Raw genomic sequence first — 22,473 nt, 5'->3', positions numbered from 1 at the left:
GAATACTCATCAGCCCAGAGGCACTGTCTTTAGCTGAGAGTAGAGGTCCACGTCAATTGGCCAGTATCAGTAACTCAATGTAAATGCAGTAATTTATTTATATACCACATAGCAAACAACATAAAACTAGGGACACTCTGGTCATCCCCGAAGGTGTCAGTCAGAAGCTCTGACATATCTTCGTAACAGGCACACCAGACGGGTCCTAACTAGCTGTGCAGAACTCTACTAAAAGTAGCAAGCTCTTCCACCAGAAATACAACAGTCAGGCCCTGATGCTCATTTGCTTTCAAAAGTGCCAAAAGAGTTGTCAATTTTGTACCATTGTAGTAGACAATGCCAAAATCTTAACGTATGAACTCTCTGCATATTGAACTGACAAGGTACAATGTAACCAAAACCACTAAAAAGATTTTAATAAGTTTTATTTATGACAAGTGCACCTTAAAAAATTGGTGTTCGACTTATCTTTAACTATGTAAAGGATCTTGTTCAGCCATGTGAGAAGTTTATCATATCCCTTATAAAGATGTAGAAAAAAAAACTATTGCAAAGAAACATTTTTTAACATTATACTTGTATTTAAAATGCCACATACACCTACCATGATCAGTATTTTGAAGCGACACTAATACATTTGTGGTCTCATTTCCAATGTCACAGCTGGAAGTGAGGTATTGGCCAAACCAGCAGATGAGGCAAACTCATCCCCAACTTGCTCTTTTGCATTACTTAAAACCAAGGGTTTATTTATAAGATAAAAGGAAACTGAGATTTCCATCTCGTAAGCTGTAATACATTGGTAAATGTAAATAAGACATCAAGGAGAGATTGGACAAATTTGGGTTGTTTTCTCTGGAGAACTGGCTGCTGAGAGGCAACCTGATTGAAGTTCATAATATGACACAGACATAGATAGGGCAGATATTCAGAGTCCTTTAAGCATGGTGGAAATGTCATACACTAGGGGTTGCAAACTTAAAGTCATGGGGTAAAGTTTAAAGGAGATATGCAAGACAGGTTTTGTTTCACACAGCGCGTGGTAGATATCTGTAACACACTTCCAGAGGAAGTGGTAGAAGCAAATGCAGGTTTAGGAGATATTTAGACAGACATTGAGCAGGCAGGGAACAGAGGGATACAGATTGTGTACAGCTGGATAGGATTAGTTAGACCGGCATCGTGATTAAGTGCAGACAGTGGGCCAAAGAGCCTGTTCCCTGGTGCTGTGCTGTACACTGCCATGTTCTCTGGTCTATCTCAGTAGCTTAGAAACATAGAAAACCTACAGCACAATACAGGCCCTTCGGCCCACAATGTTGTGCCAAACATGTACTTACTTTAGGAATTACTTAGGCTTACCCATAGCCCTCTATTTTTCTAAGCTCCATGTCCCTATCCAGGAGTCTCTTAAAAGACCCTATTGTATCCGCCTCCACCACTGTTGCCAGCAGCCCATTCTACACACTCACCACTTTCTGCGTAAAAAACTTACCCATGACATCTCCTCTGTACTTACTTCCAAGCAGCTTAAACTGTGTCCTCTTGTGATAGCCATTTCAGCCCTGGGAAAAAGCCTCTGACTATCCACATGATCAATGCCTCTCATCATCTTATACACCTGTTATTAGATCACCAGTCACCCTCCATCACTCCAAGGAGAAAAGGTCAAGTTCACTCTATCTATTCTCATAAGGCATGCTCCCCAATCCAGACAACATCCTTGTAAATCTCCTCTGCACCCTTTCTATGGTTTCCACATCCTTCCTGTAGTGGGCAACCAAAACTGAGCACAGTACTCCAAGTGGGGTCTAACCAGGGTCCTACATAGCTGTAACATTACCTCACAGCTCTTAAAACTCAATCCCACAGCTGATAAAGACCAATGCCTTCTTAACCACAGAGTCAAACTGTGCAGCAGCTTTGAGTGTCCTATGGACTCGGACCCAAGATCCCTCTGATCCTCCACACTGCCAAGAGTCTTACCATTAATACTATATTCTGCCTTAAATTTGACCTACCAAAATGAACCACCTCACACTTATCGGGGTTGAACTCCATCTGCCACTTCTCAGCTCAGTTTTGCATCCTATCAATGTCCCACTGTAACCTCTGACAGCCCTCCACACTATCCAAAACCCCCCCCAATCTTTGTGTCATCACCAAACTTACTAACCCATCCTTCCACTTCCTCATATAGGTCATTTATAAAAATCACAAAGATTAGGAGTCCCAGAACAGATCCCTGAGGCACTCCACTGGTGACTGACCTCCATGCAGAATATGATCCGTCTACAACCACGCTTTGCCTTCTGTGGGCAAGCCAGTTCTGGATCTACAAAGCAATGTCCCGTTAGATCCCATACCTCCTTACTTTCTCAATAAGCCTTGCATGGGGTACCTTATCAAATGCCTTGCTGAAATCCATATACACTGCATTGACTGCTCCTCCCTCATCAATGTGTTTAGTCACATCCTCAAAAAATTCAACCAGGCTCATAAGGCACTACCTGCCTTTGACAAAGCCATGCTGACTGTTCCTAATCATATTATGCTTCTCCAAATGTTCATAAATCCTGCCTCTCAGGATCTTCTCCATCAACTTACCGATCACTGAAGTAAGACTCACTGGTCTATAATTTCCTAGGCTATCTCTACTCCCTTTCTTGAATAAGGAAACAACATCTGCAACCCTCCAGTCCTCCGGAACCTCTCCCGTCCCCATTGATGATGTAAAGATCATTGCCAGAGGCTCAGCAATCTCCTCCCTCACCTCCCACAATGGCTTGGGGTACATCCTGTCTGGTCCCAGTAACTTATTCAACTTGATGCTTTCCTAAAGCTCCAGCACATCCTCTTTCTTAATGTCTATTTGCTCAAGCTTTTCAATCTACTGCAAGTCATCCCTACAATCGCCAAGATCCTTAATGGAAGGAAACCATGAATGTGACATAGATCAGGTATGAATAATTCAAAGTCTGTTTATTCCAATATGGTAAAGGAAGGTATGTGTGTATACATTTACATCAAGAGATTAATGTAAAGTAATAGCTTATTTGCTATGACCAATTTTAAAAATTTCTGGCTCTGTACCTTTTCTCAAGGCAACATAATTTCAATTTTTTTTTATTTGGCTCCAATTTTGTCTTTATACACACTGCTCTTTTTTCATAATTGTGCCATTCCTTTGCTAAAAAGTTTGAATAAATATCTGATTTTGATATTTTTATGGCGCATTCTAAACCTGTGTTTAACAGAAGAATGTTGCTCATTGTTCCATCCAGCAAAAGTCTTAGTCTGAGCTGAATGATCTGATAAGGGTGAGTATACCTACCTATAGAAAAATAAATTAGCAGCAGTGTGTAGTTTAAAATTGTATTACCACAATTATATATTTTCAGCAATTTTCTTCACAATTTGTGTGTTGCCTTTCAATATACAAGCACCAAATTTAAAAAAAATCTTTTCTATTTCCTAAGAAACTTTATACTCACATGGCAGAGAAAGCGGAATTGGTGATATTTCCATCGAAAGCTTCGGTCGTAGGCTGCTGGAGAGCCACTTCTTGCACTGTAAATTTTTTAAAAAATTTATGTTTGCATTGAGGTCAACTTATTTTAACCACAACAAAATTGGATCTCAAGGCAATTAGTGATTCAACAATATAACAAGTATTTGGAGATTTATTGAAGAGAATCGTACCTAACTTCAAACTGTACTTCTAGTGGTGTAAAATATGATACATGACTTTTTATGAAGTAAAGTAGGGAATGGGTGTTTTCAGAGTGCAAGCACGCAGTATGTTTACTGAGGAGTTTGTCAAATATGTCTCTTTCTGATAACTGGTTTTGCAGTACAATGAATTCACAGTTATCAATACAAAATAGTCCTGCTTCTTTTTTTCCACCTTGTCTAGATAATAATTGATAACATAAATTAAAGGGCTCTCTCAGTAGATAACCGCCACTCCTTCCAAACAGCTGGGAGTCTCAATTTCAGATACATTATTGTAAGTGACTCAATCACTTGAATCATCTTAAGTTTGTTGACAAGATAATTGTCTCCAGCTTCCAAATGTATTTTCATATCACTATTCAAAAAAAAATGTTCTTTCACTACTAGTCTTCATAGCTGGCAGCAGTAAGTGAGTAAATATTTCCTTGGGTCCACAGATGAAGGAAATTAAAGACTATCTATTGTAGAAGAAACAACGAAAATGAGCCACAGCAACCTCAATTTTTTCCTGATGTATGGTGACACTTTTAAAAGCAGAAATATCACTATGATATATAAACAGCAATTTGTTGGTAGTATTTTAATAGTTCTTTCTCTCAAAATTGAAATTAAAGCATTCCATAAAGCAGAAGTTGGCATCCGAATCATTAGTTTAGAAAATATATAAAAGAAAGGTAGGCTTTGAGACTTCAGTATGTTTTAGTGTTTATTCTCTAATTCAACTTGGTATACAAATCAAAACCACAAAAAGCTACTATTTTTTATTTCGCTCATTAAAAGATAAACAACAAATCCAATAGTTTTCAAGTATGATGATCTGATTAATTCATCAAGGAGAATTCATAAGATCTGAAGTTAACTGGTAGCTTCAACATGAACAAAGATTCTGATGCTCAAAATTGATTTTTCATTGAAGGAGCTATGACCTAAAGTTGAATATTCTTTGCATAATCTGAGTACTGAGGTGACATTAGATCCCAGTCACTATTAGTCTCTAGATTCCTTCAACACAATTAGATTAATATGAAAAAACAATCTGCAAACTCATCACACTTATCGATTTTTATATTAGTTGATATTTGCCAAATGAAACTATGAAGACAAATGATAAAAACAGATTATTACAATTTGCACTGTAAAATGTTAGAAACACATCTTCCCATATTTTTGGCAAAGTATAAAATCTTAAGGAAACATCTTAAAGGAAAACATATTTACCTGGAGGTGGAATCAAATCCGGTTCGAGGATCTTTAAAGGTGGTGGAACGAGAGTTATGGTCCACAAAATATCGAACCCCTTCATTTGTGTATTTCATCTCCCAGCCAGGAGGCAATGGGGATTCTTGGATCATCCTTTGAAAATGCAATTTTAACCCATGTTACAGGAAACTCTCATATGATAGCTGAGCTGAAATAGTCATAGTGATTATCAATTCCTTTCAGGTTTTATGAATGTGCACTGGAGTACTGGAAACACCTTTCTTTTTGAATGATTCAGCAATATTGTTTTCCCAGAAAGAACTATTATTCACTGGTAATGATCAAGGATGTGATGTTAACTGAAGAGCTGTTCCTTCAGTCTCAAACTATCAAAGATCCTCATTAAGAATTATGGTAACACTTCTGTGCTACTTTAAAAGGTAAACAAGTTTTAGAAAACGAAGATTCAGAACTGTCATAAGTACTCTTAATTTTAACTTAAAGCACTTTGGGGAAAATAACTTGAAGCGTTAATATTCCTGGAGACAAGTTATTTATAAAAGGGAAGAGAGGGAAAAAATATATTATCGTGCTTGAAAGAGATGCTCTTGAAGACTTAAAGGAACTATTTTGTTAGGGTTAAAAAGCAAGGAGCTATCGAATTGCTGATAGTATCTATGGACAATCAAGCACTGAAAGGAAGACAAAGGAGAAAATCTGCTGAGAAATTAGAGATGTACACAAACTGCAGAGACTAAGTCAGATTATTCTATTATTGATTAGGCCAATGATAACATAATGAAAAAAGGAACTTCAAAAATGTGTAAAAGTGAACTTCTTGGTTTATATTATTTTGTCAGTTTCAGCCTGAAATATTGACAATCTCTTTCTTCCCACAGATGCTGCTCGACACACTGAGTTCCTCCAATAGGTTTCTTATCGTCTCTAGTCTAATCATACACAAATTTTGTTCAGTTTTACTTTTCCCACATTCACTAAAACGTACCAAATTCTTAATGGGCTTAACAGGGTAACTAAGCAGATGATGCTTCCCCTCTCTAAAACCAGGGTTTACAAACTTAAAATAAGGTGTCAGCCATTCAGTGCAGAGCGGAGAAAATAGTTCTTCACCCAAAGGGTAATATATCTTTAGAAGAGAGCTGGAAAACATTATATTCATTTTTCTCCAAAATCTTATGAATTGATCTAAACATTAACTCTTTTTAACCCCCAGATTCCACCTGAGCTACTAACTAGTTCCAGCTTTTTCAGTTTTATTTCAGGCATTGGCATGGTACACTCTTACAATTGAATACTTTGCATCAATCTTCCCCAAGGGAGAGAATGTTGCTATAAACCCAGTAGAAGGGAGGTAGTCATCATAATGGTTGGATATAAAATTAATTGGAAGGTGTTTAATAGGTTGGCGATGCCTAAAGTAAATTAATCAGCATTTTAAGTTTTCAAAGGAAGGGGAAAGAGCTTATAAAATGACTTGACATCACTTTCTAATATCCCAAGTAAAAGGGGAATGGTTAAGGGCAAAACTTGTTCAAAACTGGGAGCAAGGATATGCCAGAAAACAACACACTATTCAGTTTAGTGATGGTGGTGGAACAATAACTATGGAAAATTCGACGTGGAAAAGGTGAAGGATCCCAGTCCTGAAATACTGAATATTTCTCTTTTCACTGGCAACGTCTAGCATCTTTTTTTGATTATGGAGTTAGATATTTGAAGAAATCTGAGTTACCAGAAAAAAAAGCAGAGATTTGTGCATTGTCTAAATCCTACCCTCCCACAAATGCTGTCCTACCAAATGAGTTCCTCCAACAGATTGATTGTTGCTCCAGATTCCAGCAATTGCAGTGTCTTACATATCCATAGACTTCAGAAAAGCAAACTGAGTTAAACTAGAAACAAGAGAAAATCTTCAGATGCTGGAAATCCAAGCAACACACACAAAATGCTAGAGGAACTCAGCAGGCCAAGCAGTATCCAAGGACAAAAGTACAGTTGACATTTCAGGCCAAAACTCTTCAGCAGGACTGGAGAGGAAAATGCTGAGGAGTACATTTGAAAGCGGGGGCAGGGGAGAGAGAAACACCAGGCGATAGGTGAAATTTGGAGGGGGAGGGATGAAGCTAGGAAGTTAATTGGTGAAAGAGACAGAAGGCCATGGAAGAAAGAAGGGGTTGAGGGAAAGGAGCACCAGACAGAGGCAATGGGTGGCCAAGGAGATAACATGAGAGAGGGACAAGGGAAGGGTTTGGAGGTATTACTGGAAGTTTGAGAAATCGATGTTCATGCCATCAGGTTGTAGGCTACCCAGACAGAATATAAGGTGTTGTTCCTTCAACCTAAGTGTGGCCTTATCCTAACAGTGGAGAAGGCTGTGGATGGACACATCAGAATGAGAATAGGAAGTGGAATCTGGGAAATCCTGCTTGTTCTGGCAGATGGAGCATCGATGCTCAGTGAAACGGTCTCCCAATCTATGATGGTCTCACTGATATACAGGAGGCCATACCGGGAACACTGAACACAGTAAATGACCCCAACAGATTCACAGGTGAAGTGTCGCCTCACCTGGAAGGACTGTTTGGGGCCCTAAATGGTAGTGACGGAGGAGGTGTAGGGGCAGGTAAAGCTTTCAAGAATAAGTGCCAGTGGGAGGGACAAATGGACAAGGGAGTCACGTAGGGAGTGATCCCTGCAGAAAGCAGAAAGTGGGGGAGGGGGGGAGGGAAAGATGTGCTTGATGGTGGGATCCAGTTGGAGGTGGCAGCAGTTTCAGAGAATTATGTGCTGGGCGCGGAGGTTGGTGGTGTGGTAGGTGAGAACAAGAGGAACCCTATCCCTGGTAGTGTGGTGGGAGGATGGGGTAAGAGCAGACGTGCATTTAAACTAGCATGGTTTTTCTTTTTTTGATGAGGTAATGATGTAAGATGCTGAAGGAAATGCATTAGATGCCATAAATGTATACTGTACTTCAGAAGCAACATTCCCTTTTTGTTTTACAGCTGCACGGACCAACCGCAGCCCAGGAAATTTTTACACAGCCTGAAAACTGTGTCGCACCTTTTTTTGTAATGTGCATACTATGAACATTTAGAATGGAACAGGAAAATCCACATACTTTTGATTTTAATTATTAATTGAAGAGTTTAATGAAATACAACAAAGCAAACTTTGTAAACTGTAAACTTAGATGGCACCGGCACTCAGTGGGCGGGCGGTTTATTAACAATGAGCTACCAAATTCTAATCTGTGTTCATTATTACCATTTGTAACAGTGTTGTAAATTGAAACACTGACAATGTAAATGCTTCAAAGTAAAAATTATGGTATGCTTATTATTTAGAAATGTTAAGGGTTATATTCAATAACATTAAGTATTAACAGGATATTTCACAGCTAATATTAACATAGATTTCCAAATTATACTAACATTGTATAAAAGAAAAAACAGCGGCATGGCAACAGGCTATGTGAGCAGCAGCATTTAGGTTACTGTGTGGCTCAGCACTTGCTCAGTTTAGAGGGAAGTGTTCAGGAGGCTTCTAGCTCATGAACAAGAGTGATGACCATGGAATAAAGGGTGGGAGTGCGGATAAGAAACTGGTTTAATAACAAAGGCATGGTAAAATGACTTTCTTTTTCAGTCAGTGCTTTCCAAGACACTACTCTGAATGGTTTAGACATGTGTCTATATTGTAAATAGCACGATCCGCAGATGACATCAAATGTGAAAATATGACAAGCCATGAGAAAGATAGCGACCAAATTCAAAGGACACAGATAGGGTGGCAATATGAGTGACTAGGTTAGATGACATACAATACAGAGAAATCTGAAGTGATGCATGTTTTAGAAAGAACAAGAAAGGGTAACATGAGCAGGAAGCAAGTATGCTTAAGTTTGATCTGCATAAATCAGACATATTTGGAACAGTTAAAAATAGTACCGGACTGCATAAATAACTTTAAAGACATAGTATCAAAAAAGCTTGGAGATGGCCTAAAACTTCTATATAAAGAAAACTTGGCCACAATTGAGGCATTGCATCCAATTATAGTCACCACACCTAATGGAAAAATGGAGACTTGTGCATAAAAGATTTACTAGAATGGTTCCAGGGATGATTTCAGTTACCAAGGAAACGTGGTTGTTATTCTTGAAACAAAGAAGATTAAAAGGAGATATGAAAGAAATGTAAAAGTTTATGAAGGGTTTAGATAGGATAAATAGAGAGGCAATCTTTCACACCGAGTGTAATGCATATAGAGAACAAGATGCCAAAGGAAATATTTGAGGCAGGTATTAAAACAGCATTTAAAATACATTTGGACATATACATGGATAAGAAAGGTTTGCAGGGATATGGACCAAATGTGGACAAATGGAATTAGCTTAGACAGACATCTTAGTCTACATGAATGAGTTGAGCCAAAGGGTCTATTTTCATGTTGTATGATTCTATCCATAGGTTCCTAAAACTGCAGAGTATCATTTACATTTTACTTACCCCCATATTGGATACATTATGCATTAATATATTTATTATTTCTCACCTATTCTATTCAAGTGTTATACATTACAATTTAAGAGGTTCTAATTAAGATATTGTTCGAATACTGCTAATCTTTAACTTGAGGGCTCAAGAAAAACAGAATTAACATGGTGGGGTGGATTGGGAGCATACATAGAACTAACTTGCTATTAAGTGCATAAAGATATGTTGAGATCAGAAGGCAGGAAAATCAGAAGCTCCAATTTGTATCAGTCATTTCACGACCTCAGTACGTCTCAAAGCACTTTTCAGTCAATTAAGTACTTGTGAAGTATAATCACTTTTGTAGGAAGGGAATGTGGTCACCAATGTGCGCAAAACACACTTACGCAAGCAGGACTAGATATTTAAATTTCATCAACGCTGATTATGGAATAGGTTCCTTAAGGTTGTCATACCCAGGGTTGGTAGTGAGGATAAGCTCCCACTACCTATTAGATACTCCCAATAGTGTGCACATAAAATAGCCTTTGACAACCGAGGCCAGATCCTGGCTTTCATGTTGGCTTAGCTACTAAGCCCCGGGAGAACCATTTCTACTGACAGGAGAAGGAGCAAAGGCAGGTTACTGGCACCTTTAAAAAAATCTCTACAGGCAGATGGGGCTCATCAGCCATGATTGGCAGCTCATTTAGGGGAAGGAAAACTCATCTCAAATCATCGCTGCCTTGCAGTTACACCCGATCGTGGGGAAGGCGTCAGGAGTAAACCCTGAGGAAAAATCCAGAGCTGCAGTCCCTAAGGCAGTCCTACCTCTGAGTCCAACGCTGACTGGCAATTCTACAATGCCGCTGGTGCCAAAACTGTATCAGTCTCTGCCATTCCTTTGGATTTATCAGCCGTGTGGAGAGCAAAGCCTGTTACATGGGCAACAGTTTGCTCTCCATATTGTACTGTCCTAACCTGCACGTCATGCAGACACTGAGACACAACATTCATGATCAACCCCAACCAACGAAGGGCCTCAATCATTTACAGAATATATCTATTAGTTAGAACATCTGAGAAACTCCCTACACTTCCTGAAAATAGTTAACATGGGATCTTCTACATTCACCTGTAAAAAAAATAAGCAGCTGGACAATAATGGCTAGTAAAAAAAAATACTCAATTCTCTTTCAGAAATCTGCATCAAATTAATGCCGGAGTGATTAAAATTTATGACTTTGTCAATTTTATTTCATTTGAGAATATTGACTTACAATGTAAATTATGCTGAAAGCCAAAGTTAAAAAGAGCTTTAGATGGACTAACTCCATCCAGCAGGCTTTCTCTGTGCACTAGGTGCATTGTCGTTCAGAATGACATATGCTGACTTCACTGCAATGCTTCCCGGCCAATCATTACATTTCGACTCTCTGCTCTATATTACTCAGTGGATGGTTTGCTTAGTGACGTACCTGGGCAGACACCTCAGTGGTGCATGCCAACTAGATCATTGATTGTGTAATGTTTTAGAGTTGAGACAATTCTGTACTCAACCAATGTTCACACTTCTTATAGGTGCACTGGTAGCAAAATTATCACTATGCTGTCAAAATGGTGGTGAAGCAATCCCACAACACTTAACTATTTTGATAGTATACTAAATAGAGCCAGTTCTTTTTAACAAAATAAGTGAAAGAAAGACAAAGGAGCAAATCTGCTGAGAAATTAGAGATGTATAAGAACTGCAGAGACAAACAAAGTCAGACTATTCTATTATTGATTAGGACAATACTAAAGTAATGAAAAAAGAAGGAACTTCTAAAATGTGTAAAGGAGAACTTCTTGGTTTGTATTATTTTTTCAGTTTCAGCCTGAAATATTGACAATCCCATTCATCCCACAGATGTTGCTCAGCACATTGAGTTTCTCCAACAGGTTTCTTGTCGTCTTTAGTCTAATCCTACATGAAACCTATTTTGTTTTACTTTTCCCACATTCACTAAAGTGTACCTATTTCTTAACGGGCATAACAGGGCACCTAAGCAGTTTCCCCGTGTTTGTAGTGTTCTAACTATAAACAAGCTACAATTTGACACATTATTAGTATTTTTTCTAGATTCTACCTTAAGGTGTACTTAAAAGAAAAAAAATCATAAGTGACTCAAACATCATTAACTTTGTTAGCCCAAAATGTTGTTTGACTATTTGTAAATGAGTAGCAATGGCTACAAAATAGTTTTGCCATGCTGTCATAAACTGCTGTTTCTGTTCATGCTGATCCCTGACAGGCAAATTGAGATAACCATGTATTTTTCTGTTCATAATTACAGCAAATTGGTCACCGTTGGCTGGCTGGCAAGTTTAAACTGACTGACGTACATTAAGAGTATATAGTTCATTAACTGAGACATTGATCTCATATATACAACTATTTGCTCCAATTGGTTCAACTTTTCTTCGCTAATTTCACTAAAATAATTAAAAACAATTAGTATCTGATACTAATTTTATTTTAAAATTTCACTTCTCTTTGAAAATACTTTTGTTCCCCTCCCAACAAAGATAGACATCACCCATGGCAAACAAGAGTTCCATTTTGTATCCACACAGACTTGTTTTCATTTTCCTATTCATTTTTTCCTCCTCTTTCAGTCACATTAACTCATAACTAAAAGCCAGAGGAAATACCTGCAGGCTGCAGTTACTGAACATAGCCAGATTCACTTGCATTCAGATCCTATTGGTTTAAATACGAGTTGAATATTCAACCGCAACTGAACAAATGCCAGTTTATTTCTCCTCCAATTCCTAATTTTCCCCACCCATTAAAGGCTGTGAATCAATCTGGGATATGGATCCAAAGGTATCATTACAACCAAGGCGCCACATACCCACGTCCGACTACATCAATCAATATTTAAAATGTTTATGTTATTGAATATATAGAACATAAAGGTAGTATTGATTCCTGTTTCTGTTTCAATTTTTTTCAAACACATATCACAGAAGAAATTATCTATCAGTGACAGCACATTTCAAAAAAATGTTAAAAGATAACCAAGTAACTGAGTAAATTAAATCAATTTTCAAATTGAGATACAATATTTTCAAATCTGTCCAGTTGACAGAGCAATGAGGGCAGATAGAAAGAAAGGTAGGTAGGAGCTGTAGTAGAGAACTGTAACCAAAAAGAAGCATGTTTAAAATGCTCAACACATCAGACGGTTTGGAATCCCCACATTTATGGCAAAATTGTGGTGCTTGGGATCTGCCAGCAGTTCCCACCTGCACACTGTCATATGACTCCACATGGCACCCAGCAGCAAAGCACAAGCCTGAATTCCCCAGCATTTATGTCAGTTTTATCTATACCTGGCACAGAAACAATAAGTTCTTTCATTCGGTAAAAACAGAAACTGCTGGAAACACTCAACAGGCCAAGCAGCAACTGCAGTGAGAAGGCACATTGATGTTTCAGATCTATGATCTTTCATCAGAACGAAGAAAAGTCTGAGATCAAATCCATTTTAAGTTGCAAAAGGTAAGGGGTGGAGAGAACAAAGGCCACCTCTATGAAGGGGTGCAGACCAAGAAAGATTTGTGAGTAACACCAGTGTTGGTAACGGCTGAGAGCGAGAGGTGCCACCTCATTATTCACACCAGATCTGTCTGGAGAAGACACAACACAGGAAATGAATGGGAATCAAAGGGAGAGAAGGTGAAGCAGCAACTCCCTATATATCTTATTGAGTCTACTATATGTAGTGTTGACAGTGTGGTCATTTCTATGTCGCAGAAAGCAAAACAGGTGACCACTTTGCATCACACATTCATTCATTCACAAGGGTTATCTCTCACATCTGTCTCTGCCCTCTTACACCTGTAGTATTAACCCTCAATTTCGTCTCCTCCCATATTTCCTACCCAAAATGCAGACTGTTTATTCTCTTTTACTTCACATTTCAATCAATGGCTGTGTTTTGGATCCCACAGACCAAGTATTTGCTTGCTTTCCTTTCCCACCTCCTTCTATTTGCATCCCCTCCAAATTGATCAGCTCGGGCAGTACCAAAACCATATGTGATATTCAGTCTCGCTTGGCCTTCACCCAATTACATAGATTCTCATTTTCTCACTGTTCCTTCCCACTTCCCTTTGGAACATACTTAATTTCCAACTTTTCATAATTCTGATGAAAGCTTATCAACTTGGAAGTGTAGCTCTGCTTCTTTCACCCTATATAGATACTGCCTGAGATGGTGCTTCCAGCATCTGTTGTTATTATATGGTTTTTTTTTTTGCTTTTGAAGGCCATTAAATTTGAGTGGACAGGTAAAGCTGTGGAAGGTGCTTTTCACCTTTTTAATTAATTAGGTTTGCCTGAATGTTATTAATTATTATGATTTAACTGACATTGAAGTTTACCTGATAACAATTGCTAAAATGTTTAAAGTTAAACTGTTTTTAAATCACTTTTAAACGCCACTGAACATTCAGTAGCACAAAGCCTGGTAAAAGGGATGTAACTTTACTGGCTGTCAAAGTTCTTTATGGCGATACTTAATTCGGCCCACCCAAGTGATGCAATTATGTCAAAAAGGCCCACAACTGAGATTCAGTCGAGCAAGCTGACATTGGAGGATCTGCAAAGGTTTTTCTAAATATGCGGAGATCATAAGCGATGACCAATTGCAACAAATTCAGGTACTGCAGATTACTCTCAGAACGTTTAGTGCAGATAATTAGAAGACTTGGCATAGGGTAAATGAAATGCATAATATGAGGATTATTAGTGTGGCTTTCATTTGCTATGAACACAAGGAGTGAAAATGCAGGAACCAGACAAAATCCGATTTACTCTAAAAATGCCAAGCATTTTTCAAACAGTACACAGACACAAGATTAATGTATATCTAATATAAAAAGCTGTAAAAATCTGCTAAATCATATACCAATTCTTTTCAAAAGGAAACTTACTCTGAGCAGGATCTAAATATCTGAGTTCAAAATTGAGAAATCCATTTTACAGCTCATTCCTCATGCATTTGTAACTGGTTTTCATACAAATCTGAGTGAAGTTTGCTAATTAGCAGAGACTCTATTAGTTTGCTTCTCTTACATGCTCAGATTAAGCAGAAGATCACCACACGTTTATTTTGAAGATCTATTTTTCTGTTCTAGTTTTGCACACAGTCCCTGTGGTTGTCAAGAATGGAACTTGTAACCAATAACCTTCAGTGCTGCTTGAGGCCATGTGCCAGGAGGTGCTCAGGAACAGCCTGGTGAAGGCTATCCAGTTGATTTTCCTTGTCTCTTGCCAGAAGGTAGCTAGTTTAATCATAGTAGTCTACATACGACTCACTAAAGCTGCAGAATCAGTAAAGCTCACAAATGGTAATGATTATGAATTAAATAAAGTTGGTATAACAATATACACGTAGATGTGCTCCAGTGTGAACTGTTATTGCTGCTCGTTTACATTTCACCTTAATTTGCTCCTATGTTACACTCCAATATCAAGTGTTAACCAGGGAAACCCAACCAAATCGTAAACATCTCATTCTTACAAAAGCAGAAGAATGAGAGGAGCTTTAAAAAAAAGCAAAGATTAAAGAAATACAAAATGGTTCTTAAATTTCCCCAAAAAGGTATGTTAAAAAACAAGTGATAGTGTTAAATTTGGCTGTAGTGAACTAAGTATTTCCACATCTGGTCATTAAGAGAGAATGCTGAAAATCATAATGAATAATAACAGTTTTGAAATTACTTTGAACAGGAAGAAGTGCCAGTTGGCTTCAAAGAGTTCATCAGGTTTCACCACAATGTCCTTCTCCAGTTATTACTTATTTTAAAAAGATTAGCTGCACTTACCCTTGAGTTCTTGGATCCTCCCACTGGGTTGTCCTTGTATTGTGGTTAACAAAATAGACTCGTCCATTATCTTGGCGTTTCTCTGGGGTTAACGGAGTGGAGACAAAGTTTTTATTAATTCAACATTATAAACAATGCCACTTTTTAATTCTGTTGTTCTTTACTGATTCCAAATTTATGAATTAGATATTTTGATGTGTTCCATTAATTTAAATTGAGAGAATCACATTATGGTCAATAAAAATTGAGTTATAGTGAAAAGATTTTTTTATTGATCTGAGATTCATATTATTAATGTTACAGATGCACATTCAGTACATGCTGAAAGTCAGATTTGTCTCTTACTGGAAGACCTGTGTCACAAATGAACTGCAAGTTTGTATGCATACCTTAATAAACGTCTGTCTGTCTCAGTTTCTGAGAAACCAAAACTTTTCCAGCTGTGTCACTGAATACTATAGGCCTTGAAATTCACTGAAGGTTTAGAACTGTATTACTTGTGGCCCCTTTTTAAATCACCACCTCTGAGAAATCTTACAAAAAGTACATTTGTCTCTGAAACTGTAGATGTTCTCAGCTAACAATAAAACATTTTGTGCCTGTAGAACGTCAGTGCACTATTCTTTACCGTGTGAGGAAACAGGCATTTTACCTGGTTAGAAAACAAATCTTTCTTTTTAAAAATTAGTTTGAACCGTCATAAAAAACTAACAGCTCCTTATAATCTCCAGGCAATGAATGGATTATTGTATATGCTGGAGACCTGCTTCTTGCCACCCACTCTGTGGTTTGTCAGCCTCATGGAACATGTATATTATTTGTCACTGTGAAAACACTATTGAACTAAATAAACAATTCAGCCCAGCCACTAGTTAGAAAAAAATTACATCGATTTCAACGCACTGTACAGTCAAAATGTACTTACACAGATAAAAATATTTACTTTTTAACCTTGGTGCCTTTAACTAAAACAAATCAACACCAAATGAAACCCAGTACAAATACTAGTACTGAGAACCCTTCAATTGGCAGAAATATTTTTGAACTACTGTACTAAGAAAGCCAGTTTTTTAAATTACAAATACAAAGGCTTTTTAGAGTCAGGACTTACGAAATCCTGTTAACTTGCAGAAAATTAAGCATATTAATCAGTTTTCAGCAGAGTTGATGGACGTGGCAAAGTGAAGTCACCAATGATTTAAGGCAGAGCTGAGGGAAGAATACAATAGACACATGCTATGTAACTCTTCCTAAGGTTGAAACTCTTGTGACCTATTTACGAAGTAGCCCTGTTACTGGCAGACGTGACATCCCCATTTGACCTAAGGGAGAAGCTATACACCATTGCTTCAGATGTAGATCAGGGTTAAGTAATTAACCTTCTTTGCAGACAAAACAATACTCTTTGAATTACTGACAAGAAGTTGTTGATAAAATTCATACTGCATTAAACTTTTTAAGTCTACAGCATTAGACATTTTTTGCATTAAAGTAGGCAAAGATCTTTAAATCAAAATTAAAATGAAACCAAGAGTAATGAGGCCCAAGTTAGATATTCTGGAGAGAACTTAAAGTTTGTTAATAAGGTGGTATCAATGAATTAGGTTCATTGAGGTAAATATTTTCAAGTTAATTCATCACCACCATCATATTATAAAATAACCTGCCAGTTTGCCAAGATCATGTAGATCACGACATCATCATTCCAAATAAACATTCAGGTATATACAGTCCTGTGTCATGATTAGATAGATCCACATGATTCTCTCACATGAAGATCATTTGCTTATCAGAGGTTTTTAAAAGTGCCCAAGCTGAAGGTAGGTACTTCCCAAAGACTGGGAATATTAGAATGGTAGCCCTCCGTTTGAAATTTTAAAACCAATAAAGGATGGAAGCTGAAGCTATCAATGAAAAAAACACATGACTATTCAAGATTCTAATCTTTTTTTTAGTAACTCTAATGCCATTATCCCTGGAACAAGGTAATAAAGTTTGCACAAGACCTGTAAGTTCACATATTGTCCTACAATACAAAAAAAAGTAAAATTGTTGGGGGAAAACAGTAATCAAACAGTTCTTAAACATTAATTCTACTGTGGAAAACTCTGGTATTACTTCTCCTGTATATTATGATCAAATTTTCCAAAAAAAAAAAATTCAAGCTCTGTGGTGCTTGACAGTTACGACGTTCCAGAACCACCTTCTTGCCACTCCACCTCTCCCTCATGGTACACAAGGTAATGTGGTGGTAGCAGTTATAAAAAGAAATGCTTTTTTTGTAAAGGTACCTTTTAATTTTTTTTATAATATTGTTTACCATATTAGGATAAATATTTAATAATCATTAATATTGTAACCAGTCTATGCAAAGCTAATTATTTCAAATTAGCAGACAATCTAAATCTTAATTTATAATGAAAAGGTCAAAATGAAAAGTAAAATAAGACTTGTAGCAATAAATTTAATTAAATAAAAAGCATTCACTTGTCTTTCTTGCACTATTGAATTTGAAATGACAGATTATAACTTTAGTCAAATTCCCTACTGTACAAACATCTTCTATCACTGAAATTTAAAGCACTTTACCGTTTAATGACTAGAAAATTCTCCTTGCTAACGACGATACAGCAAATGCATTAATAGTTCATAGAATTGAGAAAGCTCAGCTCAAACTTTCAAGTAACAGTAACTTCTTCTTACCCCAACCAGCAGGCAGTGAACCAAGAGCATCATTGTCAGTACAGACTCCAGAAGGCTATAACAGAAAAGAGATAAAAATCCAGCACATTGTTACTTGAGAGAATGGCTAAGATACTTAAGACAACTATATCACAACCTACTGTAGTAATTTGTAGAACTCCCAACTTGTCTCTTCCTTTTTGTTTAATACAACAAACTTAGTAGCTGCTGAAATCTTCATCTTTCAAATCTACGTTATGAAAGCTTTTTCTAAAGCAATTGTGCCCACTGCATATAGTGCATGGAGATCCAGCCAGAGAATTTTAAACTTCTTCACAGATCAATTATAAAACACTAACTGTACCAATGCTAAACTGACACTGTTGGCTCAGGCAGCAGAAATTGCACCAGTGCTGCTGTGCGTCTCTCTCTCTCTCTCTCTCCAAGTTCTACACACAGAAATCACGGGCTGTTCTAATGAAATCATTACCGCATGGTGTGTACGCCCAAACTTCCTGCCTGAAGTGTGTGTTCAACCTTTCTCAATGTGGTGTTAATGTAAGCAGTATTCTGCTATGTAAATTAAAACTGAGGGGACATTCATGTTCTTTCCAGACAGACGCCCTTCTCTCCTATGAATGTTTTATTCATACTCACAAAAGCACCTTTATTCAGAATGTAAATGAATGGCAATGAAGTGGCTGCTCGGCCCCAACGAGCTGAGCTGCTCGGAGTAAAGGAAACTGATCATGACTAATGTTTGGGTATTTACATTACTTGCACAGTGCTGTGCCAAGAGAATTTGGCATATTGTCTGGGATGAGCCATTTTGAACGGCTTTTAGAAGATATTCAGCAGAAAAATCATAAAATTCGTGAATTCTCCTCTATCAATTCCCCAACACATGTTAAAAGTCATTGCAAACTATGTAGTTCATCGGTATTTTTTTCTTTATGAAGTTAAAGAAAGAATAATGGCACTGATTTCGTTTCTCAGATGTCTGAATGTCTGTCTGTCATCCAAATTTCCAACTTGGATTTCAAGGAGAAAATATATTTATGAAGCACATTTATGTCCCTTTCAGGAGCTTGCAAAGAACTTTACGGCGAATGAACTAATTTTGAGACCGATCTCTGTTGTATTGTAGGCAGCCAACTTGTAAAAAGCAAAATGTTGAAACATCCAGAAGAACTGTTTTCGTGATGTTGGTTAAACATTGGCCAAGTAACATGGGATAAATTCATTTGCTATTCTTTGAAATGGTGCCACGTCACCCTTTAAATCTACCTAAGGGAGCAGGTGGGTCCTCAGTTTAATGACTTTTTGAAAGAGGACACTTCCAGCAGTGCAAGATCTGCACTGATGTTGTCAGCCTGTGCTTTCTGTACTCAAGCTTTTACAATGGTACATGAACCCAGAACATGGGCAACCTCCACGTTACCGGGACAGGTTGGGGAAAGGTCAGTGTTCCTAGCAAACAGTCTGTATCATGACTGTCCACAACATGAAGTTGTGCCATCTTTGCATCTGTCACAAAACACAAGCTGGAAAAATGTTTGTATTTATTCATTTTCTTTCAAATAAATTCCTTAAGAGTGAATTTTATTTTGCATCTCAAACCTTTAAGGAATGATCTGTAAATTCTATGTGGTAAATTTCCATAGCCAGAACCATCACCTGTATTCTAACTCAAAAGCAAGTGAGCTACCAATTGTATAAAGGCTGAAATGAGAATCAATCAAACATGCCTGTCTCAACAACATGCACATGCTCAGTGCCAATCAAATCCATTTCGTTCAACCTAATCAATCGTTTGCATATTCCTACACAGAGGAAAATACAGTACCAACCCAAATTGCAGAAAAAAATCCCAACTATAACACAAACATTTAAACAAAATTATTCTCTTAGTAAAAACTTCCACATCAGGATATTATTCTTCTTTTACATGGAAGTTTCACCATTAAGCTGTTGTCATTTTTTACACACACATTCAGAGAAATATCGCTGAAGTAATTTTACCAAGTAAAAAGTCAAAATGGCACCATTTTACTAACTTGGGCAGTTCCTCCATAAATACAAACTGCAAGCTATTGCAATAGTTCTGCCTTTGCCAGAATAATGTTGGAGTTGGGTGTTTTTCTTAAAGGAACTTCCAAAGGATTGCAACTGCCAGTGAATGTGGTTCATGGAATATATGACATCTGAGGCACAGTACCTGCTGTTTGTTTTATACAAATATTATAAAGAAATTTTAAAACATTTTTGATGTCAGGCAGAAAAAAAATTGTAACAATAACTTCAAATTCTAATTCTAATTATACTACGAACATTTGTCAAGATTTTGATACTTTGAATTACAGGAGAATCATTCAGGTGTTCCCAACCTGGAGACCAGTGACTTCTTGTTTAATTTTATTGGGCCATGGCATAAAAAGAAAGGTTGGGAACACTTGCTCTAAGTGCAGATAATTGGGAAAGATCACTTGGTGCAATATTGTTCTTGCTCTTGCTTTTTATTTCTTCTGAAGTCATGCCAGTACTTAAGGTATTCAGGTAGAGAACTATTTTTTTAAATGTGCAGCAGGATCAGATGGCATTTCTTCAGTTAGGACATGGCAGTCATCTGCAGCCTGTGGCACAGAGAAGTAATACTTTGTCAGAAACTCTCAAAATCAACAAGACCTTAACTTCAGCCAGACATCACAATTTGCTATTCATACTTACAGTAAGCAGTCACTAAGTGGCTGTTTGCAAGGCAGATCAACACATGGCTTTCTCAAATGACTTCAACAGAGAACAGAAAAATAATTTCAGACTTCTTGTGACTGGTTTCTCTCGATTCTAGGCTGGTAGCTTCACACATTGGGTTTAGGCTATCAGAACACCTATTACAGAATTCATTAGTAGCACAGGGCACTCTTCCAATTCATAAAATATGGTCAACAATCATAAGATTACTTCGATTTCTTGAACTTTCGGTAATTGCACCCCCCCCCCACCCTTCACCATTCCTCATTCCTGTTTTCCTCTTCCATCACACCTCCTTACCTACCCATCACCTCCTTCTAGTGCTCTTCTCTTTCTTCCATGGTCTTCTATCATCTCCTATCAGATTTTCCCTCCTCCAGTCCTTTATCTCTTTCACCAATCACCTTCCTCCCCTCCCCCACCATCTTACTCTGCCTTTTTATCTTTGTTCTCCAGTCCTGAAGAAGGACCTCAATCTGAAATGTTGACTGTTTACTCTTTTCCATAGATGCTGCCTGGCTTGCTGAGTTCCTCCAGCATTTTGTGTGTGCTGCTTATCATAGGAATAGAATCGTGAATGTTTGCGCATGGTTCCCTAGGAGAAGATAACATTATCTGCTAAACCTCAAGCAAAGTAAAATATTCAACTTTTGGTCAAAAATCAGATGGTAATAACAAGGACAAATGGATATCTTTACTTCCTGGCTTGATGCTCCTAGGAATTCTACTAGTTACTGGCTGCTTTGCCTCCTGCTGATATCAGTGTTGCTGCACCCAAAAGGTCTGTGCAAACTTACAGCTGATGGCAGCTGAAATCAATGTCAAAGAAACAGCTTTCTTCTCAGGTGGTTGCATGCTCATTGTTTCACTGTTGTTTACCAAATCCTACTAAATATACCATTGAGGCACAATAACTGACAAAATAATTATTGAGTAGATAACAGAAGTTCTGAAGCAGAGTGTCCTGCCATTATGTGTTTAGCATCATTTAACGGAGGACAATCCACTTCAAGTAAGCAAAGGAACAAATTTGGACCTGTCACTCTGAGAACAGCAGCTGAAGGAGAGCGAGTTCAACACAACCAGAAATACAAAGGATCAGTTGTTCTAATAGTATGTTCAAATTGCACACAGACCCTATGGATATTCAGTTCATGTCACAATCGTCACCACACCTGCCACTCTGCATTGAACAAATGAAATATGAATAATATTACTTCCAACCAACCACACTGAACAGAGCAAAATCCTTTGCGGTTTCACTGGTGATCAGATTTTATTTTAAAAAAACACTTTGGTTTCCAACAAGGTTCACCCCTAAAGGTCTCAATAAAATTGGTTGAGGTCTGGTGTGGCTCATATTGGGATCCTCAAGATGATTCTGTTTAACAATTTTTAAGCTCCCAGGTATTTGTCAGACCAATCACTGATGGCAACAACTCAGCTGTTGGAGGGCTGTTTATATTAATTTATTTTCAAGGACGGTGGCAAAATTTAAATCAGGAGAAGATAAGCAGTGGATAATACTGCTATCCTGAGGGACACAGGCTTATTTTGCATTGGTTGTGCCACTCACTACCTGGCCTCAACCATCTGTGGCTAAGCTGCTATTGGAGGACAAGGACAGAAGGAGTTTCAGACAAGCACGTGACCATCAGAACCTTTCATACCACAATCTTTTCAGTGCCTCACAAGCAAAAATCAAAGCTGGATTCTTTTTTAAAGGTTCACC

The 22,473-nt window shown here is 37.7% G+C and overlaps 1 protein-coding gene across 6 annotated transcripts in view; it reads right to left on the bottom strand.

Annotated features, from left to right (window-relative positions):
* Positions 1 to 22,473, bottom strand: part of wwp2 (WW domain containing E3 ubiquitin protein ligase 2) — a 174,563-nt gene that overhangs the window by 30,227 nt on the left and 121,863 nt on the right. For all 6 annotated transcript variants that reach the window (XM_059993114.1, XM_059993115.1, XM_059993113.1 and 3 more), the window contains 4 exons: positions 18,012 to 18,066; positions 15,309 to 15,390; positions 4,954 to 5,088; positions 3,495 to 3,570 (listed from right to left, as the gene is read on the bottom strand). In XM_059993114.1, coding sequence (XP_059849097.1) covers positions 3,495 to 3,570; positions 4,954 to 5,088; positions 15,309 to 15,390; positions 18,012 to 18,066 — 348 coding nt within the window. The remainder of the gene's footprint in view (positions 1 to 3,494; positions 3,571 to 4,953; positions 5,089 to 15,308; positions 15,391 to 18,011; positions 18,067 to 22,473) is intronic.

Source organism: Hypanus sabinus, chromosome 17 (assembly GCF_030144855.1).
Source record: "Hypanus sabinus isolate sHypSab1 chromosome 17, sHypSab1.hap1, whole genome shotgun sequence".
In the NCBI taxonomy this organism is placed as follows: Eukaryota; Metazoa; Chordata; class Chondrichthyes; order Myliobatiformes; family Dasyatidae; genus Hypanus; species Hypanus sabinus.
The sequence above is the reverse complement of the archived record's forward strand: the minus strand, read 5'-3'. Positions and strand labels throughout refer to the sequence as shown.